General features: G+C 39.3%; 1 protein-coding gene across 1 annotated transcript in view; it reads right to left on the bottom strand.

Annotated features, from left to right (window-relative positions):
- Positions 1-8997, bottom strand: part of LOC105809005 (ubinuclein-2-like) — a gene marked incomplete at its 3' end in the record, with an annotated part of 36114 nt that extends 27117 nt beyond the window's left edge. The window contains exons 1-2 of the mRNA XM_012642758.1: positions 8770-8997; positions 8524-8637 (exon numbers count right to left, since the gene is read on the bottom strand). Coding sequence (XP_012498212.1) covers positions 8524-8637; positions 8770-8997 — 342 coding nt within the window. The remainder of the gene's footprint in view (positions 1-8523; positions 8638-8769) is intronic.
- Between the last annotated feature and the right edge of the window lie 1852 nt (positions 8998-10849).

Genomic DNA, 10849 nt, shown 5'->3' with positions numbered 1-10849 from the left:
AAAGTTATAATGTAATTTCATGAATGTTGTTAATAAATGCATAGCAGAATACATGTCTTCCTACCCAGTCATTCAGATTCAGATAGTCTTAAATGAGCCCCTGTTAGAAGCACCAGGTAATATGCTAGGTGTTTCCATTTAGATCACTGAATTTATAACCAGTTCTAGGATAGCATGATCTTTCAAGATGGCTGGGATAACTGAGTGAGAAAAATCACTAAGAGTAACCTTTCGACAACTACAGATTATCCTATGTCCTAGAAGGCTAAAAGAACAAGTTTATACCTATCAAATTCAACCGCATTCCCTGCTCTAGAGTATAGATAAGGCATAAACCACCTAGAAACCATCTAAAAATTGAGTTGGAAACTGGAATGTTTAGCCTTAACACTTGGAGCCTCAACTGAGAATGAGGGAAGGCATAGGAGCCTCTTAAACTGCATCCTGCTTTCTTCCTACAGCAACCAACGAGACTAAATTTGGAGCCTACAGAGTGGTAGAAATGTCAAAACTTGGACTTAGCTATGTAGTAAGACTTATGTACAATTACCAATTTAGCATACTCCAGGTAAAAATAAGTACTTAACAGTCATATTGACCTTCTCCCAAAAAACTATTTAGCAATTGCTGCTGAATATGAACTGTCACATTATCTGAGCATAAGAGCAACATAACAGGAAATATAATGTAGGCCATAAAAATAGGATGGAACGGGAGGGGGAAACCCTGTAAATTCAATCCAGGGTACTCCTTTTACAGTTTTATACTCTATAATTTCTGATATCGCCGATTTCAACTACTAGAACATCTGAATTTACTACCCCTGAACGCCTATAAGGATCTTTGTTATGCCAGGCACAGTGGCTCACATCTATAATCCTAGCACTTTAGGAGGCTAAAGCAGGAGGAATGCTTGAGGCCAAGAAGTTCAAGACTCCATCACTACAAAAAATAGAAAAATTAGCTGAGCATGGTGGCACATGCCTGTAGTCTCAGCTACTAGGTAGGCTGAGGCAGGAGGATCACTTGAGCCCAGGAGTTTAAGGTTGCAGTGAGCTATGATGACTGTACTCTAGCCAGGGAACAAAGTGAGACCCTGTTTCCAAAAAAAAAAAAATCTTTGTTGTTTAAGGGAGATTGTTTGTGATAGCCTAAAGCTCTAGGTCTAGATCCTAGAGCTGGAGAAGGTACCTTCTCTTAGGTCACTTTCGACCTGATGATTTTCTTAAAAGGTTCCAAATAATTTATTAATATTTATATTTAGTATTCATAATACTTGTGGCAAGCTTTTAGGTTAATGTACATAAAACCTTCATCATGTAAGACATTTTAAATCTCTAACTAGAATGAAAATAAGACAGTAAGTTAGCAAATAAAAATCTAGAGAAGCAATATAGCCCATTAATTTGGATTATAACAAGAGTAATATTTTATCCTTGCACAATGACAATGCTTGGATATATCCAAGTTATTTGAAATTCAATCTTACACACCAAACAACTTCTTCAGAACACTGGGTATTCTACGCCAAGTACTATCCTAGGGTTAACCAATAAAATTTAATGCTAACTTTGAGGCAGTATATCATATACTGAGTGACATTACTTATAGAATCATATGCTACGAATCTTTCCATTTGCAAAGGCCAATTCTAATCCTTGGTTTTGTAACCCACAGCAAAATAGGCACTCTAATATAGTACTGGAGGGAGTAGAAACTGGTAACCTAGTAATATATACCAAAATTATAAATACATAAATTCTCTGACCAAAATCTCCCACTTAGGAATCTGTCCTACAGATAAACTTGAAAATGTATAAAATGCCATTTTACAAAGTAATTTACAGCAGCACTGTTTATAAGAGCAAATTTTTGAAAATAACCTAAATCATTTGAGGACTGGTTAAATAAACTGTGGTATTTCCATATAATGAAATACCATGCAGCCTTAAAAAAGAGAAAGCTCTTTGTTCTGATACAAAAAAACTCAAACTCCAAGATATAGTAAACACAAAAAGCAAAGAGCAGAAGTTATGTATAGTATTCTGTAATACGTATAAAAAGGGAGTTGGGGAGGAATAGATGTATATGTGTAGAGATATAATATCTCTAGGACCTCCAAGAATGTTACTTGCCTAGGAAGTGGCATCAGGTGGGTGGGCAATACAACAAAAGGAAGATTTTTCACTCTACATATTCTTTTAGTTTTTGAATTTTGAACCACGTAAATGCACTGCTTGGTTAAAACTTTAAATTTAACCAATATATAACCTGTATAAATCCTAAAATACTGTCCATATTTTTTATACATCACAATACAATATAATCTTACAAGATTATATTGTCACAGAATATAATCTGTAAGAGCCAGAAGGGTCTCTGAAAAATCTGAATCTATAAAAATCAATTTATAGATAAGAAAATTGTGGCCCAAAGAAGTTAAATAATCTCACCAAAAGGATATAATTAGTAGGTGGCAAAGTACTGACTCCAATCCCAAACTATTCTCATATATTTCTGCCACCCACAGTTTCTTAATTATCACAAGGAGCCAGCAAGTGTCGGCCAAGATCCTAGCTACATCTTGAGGATAATATGAATGACAGCACTAGTGTGAGCTGACGTTCTAATCCCTGTAAGATATTGTTCAATGCACACAGAGAAATCAGAGGGATAAAGTCTTACTTCTCAACTGGGTTACACTTTAGCAAAGTGCCGAGAGTACTTAAAGATACGGTACAAACATGGGGTGAGGAGCAGGCTTCCTACAAAGTCAATTACACTAGAAAATTTTAGAAAAATATTAAGCAACTTAACGATCAGGTAATTAAAAATTATTCTTATATTAAAACAAACACCAATATACTATGGCACAGAATATAGAATGCACATAAATATTTAAGGTAAACATGACACTTCCACAGAATTTTTATGCTACTTCTAATTGAGTCTGATCCAAGGGGCCTAGAAGTACACACATTCACTCTCAAACTCTTAAGAGGCAGGAAGGTTTGAGAACTATTACATCAAGGGAATTAAAAGAATGTTCTCAATGGCAGTGGAATAGGGTTGGAGCTAGACAGCCTATTCTTGCCACTTGTAACCTTAGATCACTTACTTAAATCTTGAGCTCAGAGCCTCAGTTTCTTTATCTGTAAAATGTGGTCAATATCACTTAGCTTGTAGTTTCGTTGCAAGGACTGGAGATAATATAATTACTAAAATATAATAACATAATAATATAATAAACTGCCTAGGCTCTAGAAGGATTACAATAAACAATGGCTACTATTATAGCCATCACAAACCTATCAGCATCTTTATTTGATTGTCTAACCATTGATTTGGTTTCAATTTGGAGAACAAATAAGGCAGGCAATAGATATTTATAAGCCCTCCCAGCTAGCCATAGAAATAGGCCAATAAGATAAAATTATCTAACCAAACAGTTTATCATACTCACATATTTCATTTCAAACTTCTTAGCCAACATTTCCACTTCTTGCCTCTCCTGATGCTCATCATTAAATGGGTCTTCTGTGTGAATGAGCTTCTTCTGATTCAAGGTGAATGGGAAAAGAAACAGAAGTATTAGTATTACTGCAACTATTATTATTGTTATATATTTGTTATTGTTATATATCAACTACTCCAATTAAATTTTAATATAATTGAATGTATAATTATACTCAAAAATGTTATATGTGTTATATAATTGTATTAATATCATCAGAATTGAATATATGCTTAAATTTAATCAATAATGAAAGACGATCTTTCCTAATATGAACAAGTAAGTCAGAAGCATTAAAAGTAACTAAAAAGAAATAAAGGTTCATAGCAAAACATATTCGCAGTTTTAATAGACTCATTCATATATATTACACATTGCACAGTTTTTTAGTGGCTATGAACTCAACAATCCAAATTGTCTTCACCTGCAAAATGATCATATGGTCACCCTCATCCAAAGAACAAGGAAAAAAATCCCACAAACATTAGGTAAAAAAAATGAGAATCCCACTTACAACTCTAGTTTGCCATTTTCCCTAAGAAAGATTAACTGTTTTGGTCAGAAAATGCTTCTAAAAGAATCTCTAGATTATTAATTGGGGTCAGTGTTTAATTATCTGCCTGGGAGTTATCAGTTGAGTATCTGTAGCTATTACAGCTATTGAAGAGTCAGTATGAACAATCTCTCTATCACCAATATCCTGACAATGGATATCCATTCAGGATATACACAATACTTTTAAACAAAGCTAGAAAAGTGAAATAGCTGCAAAAAGATTATATTACCATGGCTTCCTTCTAGCAGAGAGGAGTGATAGCTTATTATAATACATGGTTTAAAAACATGCACACACAGAGCCAGGATCCATCCATTTACCAAAACAAACAAACAAAAAGATAAATCACATCCTCGAATTTGCTATGTTAGCAGACGCATTTTATACATACGGTTTTTCAATACGCGGAGAAGTCAAAACAAGGAGCTATTTATAGATAAAAATACTATTTTTATCCAGTTTCAGAAGATTGATTAGAAAGTTAAAAAAAGGAAGGTTAGATGATTTTACTAAAGTCTAATCTTCAGGTAATTAAAAATGAAAGTATATTACAGCTGAAATACTAGATACAGATTCAGCTGACCCTGAGTGGCAAGAAAAAATGCAGACAGGATGAAGATTTGCCCACTTTGGAATTGAGATACTTCATCCTGGATACAAAAGCTAAGATATGATCAGTCTAAAAAATATGACATAAAAACATGGACAGAATGAACACAAAACAATTCATCATACCTGGGACATTAGAATAAAGGACTACTCCTTAAAGCTTAAAGGAGTTAATTTTAGAATCAATTTTTTAAATTATGTTAATAAATAATTAAATCCTGTATCCCAATAGAGTTACCAATAGAAAATATAAACATGATCCAAAAGGAAATAAACTACTGAAAATAAACTGATAAGGAAATAAGGAATAGTAGGCATGTTCAGGGTATAGCCTTAACTTGAGGCTGAAGTTAAGAACTGACCAACCACCATACCTTGCTCTTTCATGCACTGGGAAGTCCAAATACTAGGTCTTACTGGTCTGACCCATTTTATATGTGTAAATATTAACACATGGATCTATATTTTTCATAAGGATCATCTTACATGGCATTCTAAAATATTTTAGGTAATTTATATAAGCATCAAAATTATATCTTTTAATTACTCTTGACAATCTATAAAAAATTTTTTAAAATGGACTCATTTTCTTTATAGTTACTAACCCTCCTCCTCAATTAAAACTAAGTTAGCATTTTTGTTTTTTTTTTTTTTGGACAGGACTTTGCCAAATAGCATCTTTGTTTTTTCAGGTGAAAAAAATCTCAAAATTACCAACTGCCCACATTCAAAACTGATGCAATAATTTTGTTTTTTGATCTTAACGCATCAACACCATTTTCAGGAGATCACAAATCTTATCCAAAATATGCAATATTACAAACAATGAAATACCACAGAATTCTCAAATAGCATAGTTACATTAACACTATAACCACTTATTTTCTTTTTTACAATAAATGTTCAATTAATCATGTTCACAAAAGGGTGCTCTGGTTAGCTGATTTTCTGGTGTACTAAGAGTTAAAAAAATGTTTTCTTTAGTATCAATCACTGCCAAACTTATTTCTAAAATGCAGTATTACCCTTTAGCCAGAAATGGTTAACAAACTAATCTTTCAGAATAGGGATGATTCCAATGCCTGTCCTCATTCTAAACCACCTCTATCACAGCACAGGACTGCATAAACATAACAAGATTAAGGGTTTAGCTAACCTGTGGTTTTGTTTTTCATATTTTCCCAGCATAAGCTTAGTTAATTGTCCTTTTCCTCATTAACAGAAATAGAGCATAGAAAACATTCAGATTGCATTCTGGCTAATCAGGGTTTTACTATTGATTTAGCATTTATGAAGGACCGATTTAAATGTACCCTAATATAGATGGTATCCACATGTAACACTCTTTTTTTTTTTTAACACAGCTCCACATCTATCACCTTCAGGATCTGGAACTAAAATCTCATTCAGAAAGAAATTTTACAAGATCTCTTTTCCTTCCCTCTTTACTTTCAGCCTACTACAAGGTATACTGTTCAATTACAATAACTCAAAATTAAAACTTTATTGAAAATATTACAACATCCCTAAAAATAAATGGACTCTCCTTCAGAGGGAAGGAAAAACCAGATTTGGGAACCACCACTTTCCAGACCAATTCTAATGTTCACATTTTACTTTTTGATGGTCTCTCTTGAGGATTTCCATTCATGGATCCAGCACAATTTTACTTAAAGAGATGTTTTCTACACTTTCTTATGCAATAAATATATTCGCTAGGAGTAATCACAGAAAAATGTGGCAAATCTTTGTTGCAAAGGTGCACTGTATAAACAATGGATTTTTTCTTGTTCAGTGGAACAGGACAAAAGATGTATGGCTGAATATACAATGAGAAAATTGGACCAAGAAACTCCTAAATTGATAGTGTAAATACAAAAATTAAATGGAATTATTCATCTTTCTCCTATTGCATGAAAGTAGTAGTTCTGGTATTCTCAAGTTAACAAAGCTAGGGTGTCAAAATGAACTTTTTTCCTAAACTTTCTCTTTTATAATTAAAAGATACATGTCTATTATTAATTTACCATGGCATGAGTATTACAGCATAAAGAGAGTTATAATAGAAATACTTTGTATTTCTACTATGACTCTAATTTTACTTCGTTTTGGCAGGATCCTCTAAATTTAAACTGTATTAATTGTAAGAGATTTTGCTTTACTAAGGATTGGTACTACTATGGAAAGAAGTATTAATAAAATTTCATACATTTGTAAAATGGGGATAATGGTTCTTACCTCATGGAGTTCTGCTGACCCAAACTAGGTAAACCATGTACGGTACTTGCTTAGAGCTATGTCTAGCACATAGTAAGAACTCAGTAAATGTTAGCTATTATTATATATTTTTACCCAAAGATAATGCTTTTCACCTGTACTTTATAAAAATTGCAAACCTACTTAGAATAACGGGTCAAATACAATTTATTTGAAAAATGCTCCAATCTGATGTTTTCAATACTCTTTTGGGAAAAAAATGACATCACATTTATAAAGAGGAGCAGTAAAATTAGTCTAAAGGGCAATATGATATGTGGAAGTGACGAAAATGATCTAAACCCTTAGAAATTCATCTTGGTTGAAAACAATTTAGTAAAGATTTGATCATACAACATTTGTAAATAATGATCAAAAAATTAGCTGGCCATAAAATAAACAAAATCTAGTGACACTGTTTTTAACATGATACTTTTTGACTAAGCAGTCATCACCTCAACTATAAAGATAGTTGAGGATGAAAACAAAACAAGTGACTTTCTGGAGTCCATTAGACCTACGCTAAAGCAAAACCTAATAAAGGGCATACTTGCTCAACAACAGGGGAAATTGTTCTCTTTCTTTACTATTACTCTATCATTTCCCTTACTAACTTACTTCTAAAGATCCATCAACCCACAACAATAAAAATTAAAATTACCAACAAACCCCTGTCCTATCTCCATTGTTCACCAATTACATCAAAAGCATACCTACATATTTTCAATAAAGTTTGTAAAAATTCAAAGCTAAGTGCTTTTGTTATCATTCTCCAAAAATTTCAATGGCCCAATACAATAATATCCTCCTATAAACTAATGATACACACTCAAATAAGAATATAATGGGTAGGCGCCAAATAAAACAAGAGACACCTTCCCATTCAATTACAATATGAACAAACTCCACAGAAAGCAAAGCTAAAAAGGTTTAGCAATACTAACGCAAGGAAGAAAAATACGTGACCAGATAACCAACCCCCTTCTCCATTCCTAAAGTGGAATCCTTAGTCTCTGAAAATCTTTAATTACTCTTAAAGCCCCTTCGATTAAAAAAAAATACCACACGCACGCAAGCACACCTCAGCAGCCACGGCGCCCCGCATAACAAATAGTGATGAGGATGAGGATGATACGAGAGGGGTTACACAATCTCTCTGCTTCAGAGTGGGGGGCGTGTCCCCCAAGGTTTTCTCTTCCTTTCTACTGGAACGACAGCTGGAGCGCCACAAGGAGAACCCCAGGCGCACGGCTTGCAGGGCCCCAAGATTTTGTGTGGGGAGCAGAAAGGAAAGGAGGAAAATCTGAGGTTTCGAAAGGTGCAGAGGAAAACAGGCTCGGCGCGGTGCTGGGAGCGAATGCGGGCAGGGGGGTGTCGGCGCGGCCGGGTGAGAGCCTCCGCAACCCCGGGGAGCGGAGCAAAGCAGCGCTCACCGCCCCGTCCACCCGCTCGGCCCCTGCCCCCTCCACCCCACCCTCGGGGCGACTAGGACGTGCTCCGTGGGCGCCCGAAGGTGCAAACCAGGTGGGGAATGCGGCGGGTCCTGAGGCTCCCGGGGTCTGGGGCAGGAGGGAGGAATCTTCTGTACCCGTTGTTCTCCGCACAGCAGCAGCTCCGGGTAACTGAACTCCACGCAGCTTTCGTCAGTGGGGTCCTTGAGCACCAGCTCCAGGCGCACCGTCTCCCTCGGCGGCCGCGGCGGCTGCTCCGCCCGGGAAGCTGACTCCCGCAGCGGGGGCGGCTGCAAGGGCAGCTGCGGGAGCGGTGGCGACGGCGGCGGCTCCGGCCGCGGGGGCTCGCGCTGCAGCGACATGGGCGGCTCGGCGCAGCTGACCTCGCGCTGGGGGAGCGGCTTCTCCCGCGGCGGGGGCTGCGCGTCCGAGCGGGAGGCTGGATCCCGCGGGGCCGGCGGCTCCGCCCGGGCCGGCTCGCGGTACGGCTGCGGCTCCAGCCGGGGGGGGTCGCGGGGGTACTCGGGCTCGCGCTCAGCTCCCGGGTACTCGGCCTCGCGCCGCCTCACCGGTGACAAGCTAATGAACGCTACTCTGCGCGGTTCCGCCATCCCCACTGTTCTGGCCCTCGGCTTTCGCTCGAGCCGGCGCTCGCTTCTACGCCGCCTTGCGTGCCTGCCCGCCCTTCCTTTTGCTCTCCGTCGCTTTTCTTCCCTCCACCACCCTCAGCCGTCTCCGCCGGCGCCACGGTGAGTGCGGACCGTGCCCCCTTCCCCGCTACTATGTTCTGATGGGTTCCGCCGCCATCGCCAGGGTCGCCGCAGCCGCCATGTTGGATCCCCCACATAAATAGAAGCAGGCCGCTGAGCGGGCGCATGCGCAGAGAGGAGACGCTCGCGTCCACTGTCGTGGCTGTTGCTCAGTTTTCCTCTTTTCCTCCGAACAGTCTGGAGTCCAGACAGATCGGCGGAAGTGACGTCACGGAACGACTCGTTTCCTTGGAAACGGAGACGCCGTCTGTGCCCTTCCTCAAAGGGAGGGTTCTGGTGTTTCCCAAGGAGCTTCCTATTCGCACCCGGAAACCGAAGGCACGTTTGGAGCTTCGAAGGGCTAGCGTTGCGATGTGCGTGGGACCGACTCAGCCATGGCGCCGCGTCCTGCCAGACACTGCCTCCCGCTCTCGATTCTAGGGAGTTGGGGCTGTTAGCTGACTGTCCAAGGTGGACACTGGGCAAGGGTAGAGGGACGCGCGGACTGTCCGCTGTGCCTGCCCGCCCAGTGCCCCCGCAGCTCGAAGTACCGAAGGAAGAAAGGAAATGCCCAGCTCCAGCCAGAGTCGCCCCAGTGACTCCTCTCCCGAAAGCGCTACGCTGACTGCCACGGGCTTCCCGTTCGTAGACCAACTCCTGTTTTCCTCACCCGGCCAAAGTGGGCGTTGCGTGGGGCACGGTCGTAAATGCTCGATAACGCTGTGTAGTTGGAAAATTAACAAGCCAATGAACAGCCCTGGGCTCATTTGTAAGGCCTTAATTGTTGACGTCAATAGAAAACTTCTTGAGAGTTAGGTGGTTATCTTAGGGGACGCACTCCCTGAAAGAATGCTAAATGACCCATTTGAGGCTGGAGGAGGAGTGTTGATTGGGCAAGTCTTGTAGGCGCGCCTGTGATAAACTAACTGGAATTCAGATTTAAAAGGGTGAGAATTGCCGTTTTAATCCATTGAATGGAAAGTATATTTGAGGACTCGTTCTCCACATCCTGAAGAGAATCCAAGCCCTCTGTTAATTGCATTAACTGGATTCACTGTTGAGGAATTTTGATTGATTCAGTGTGACGTCATAAACAAATTGTGAGCAGGTTCAATTTTTTGCTCTTCCATTACTTTCCCTGCTTGTACGAAGATGGTGATGGAATCGATGATTCCAAAGGTCCCTCCCAGCTCTAAAATGCTGTCATTTCTCCTTGGCACCATGTTTTGCCTCCGTTGTCTCCTTTCCCATTGCTCCTCTTCTGATTCCAAATTAGGGTCTCATTTCTGGATTGTCTTAGTAGTTCTTAAGCGGTCTTTCTGCCCTCAATCTCTATTCCCGCCAGTCTTGCAATGGGGCCATTTTAATGCTTCTAAAACACTGCTTTTGGTTATATCATTCTCGGTTCTAGCTACAACTTACCTACAAACTATGTTCTATACTTATATTCAATATTTTCGCAATTTAGCTCCGAGACTGCAAACTGGTGGTCTGTGGGCCAAATCGTCTTGCAGTTGTGTTACTTATCCAACATTACTTTCTGCTGACTTCTGCCAAAGTTGGATGTTTTTCCAACTTTTTGATCCATAAGCCACAGAAGAAATAGATTTTACTTTGTAACCCAATGTACACACACGTGTCCATATCTGAAATATAAGTTTCGTGATACTTACCTTCCGTGTAGGATAAAGTAAAAACAAAGTTAATTTAATAT

The sequence above is a fragment of the Propithecus coquereli genome, unplaced genomic scaffold, assembly GCF_000956105.1.
Source record: "Propithecus coquereli isolate 6110/MARCELLA unplaced genomic scaffold, Pcoq_1.0 Scaffold186, whole genome shotgun sequence".
Taxonomy (NCBI): Eukaryota; Metazoa; Chordata; class Mammalia; order Primates; family Indriidae; genus Propithecus; species Propithecus coquereli.
Note: the sequence above shows the minus strand (reverse complement) of the source record. Positions and strands in the feature narration are given on the sequence as shown.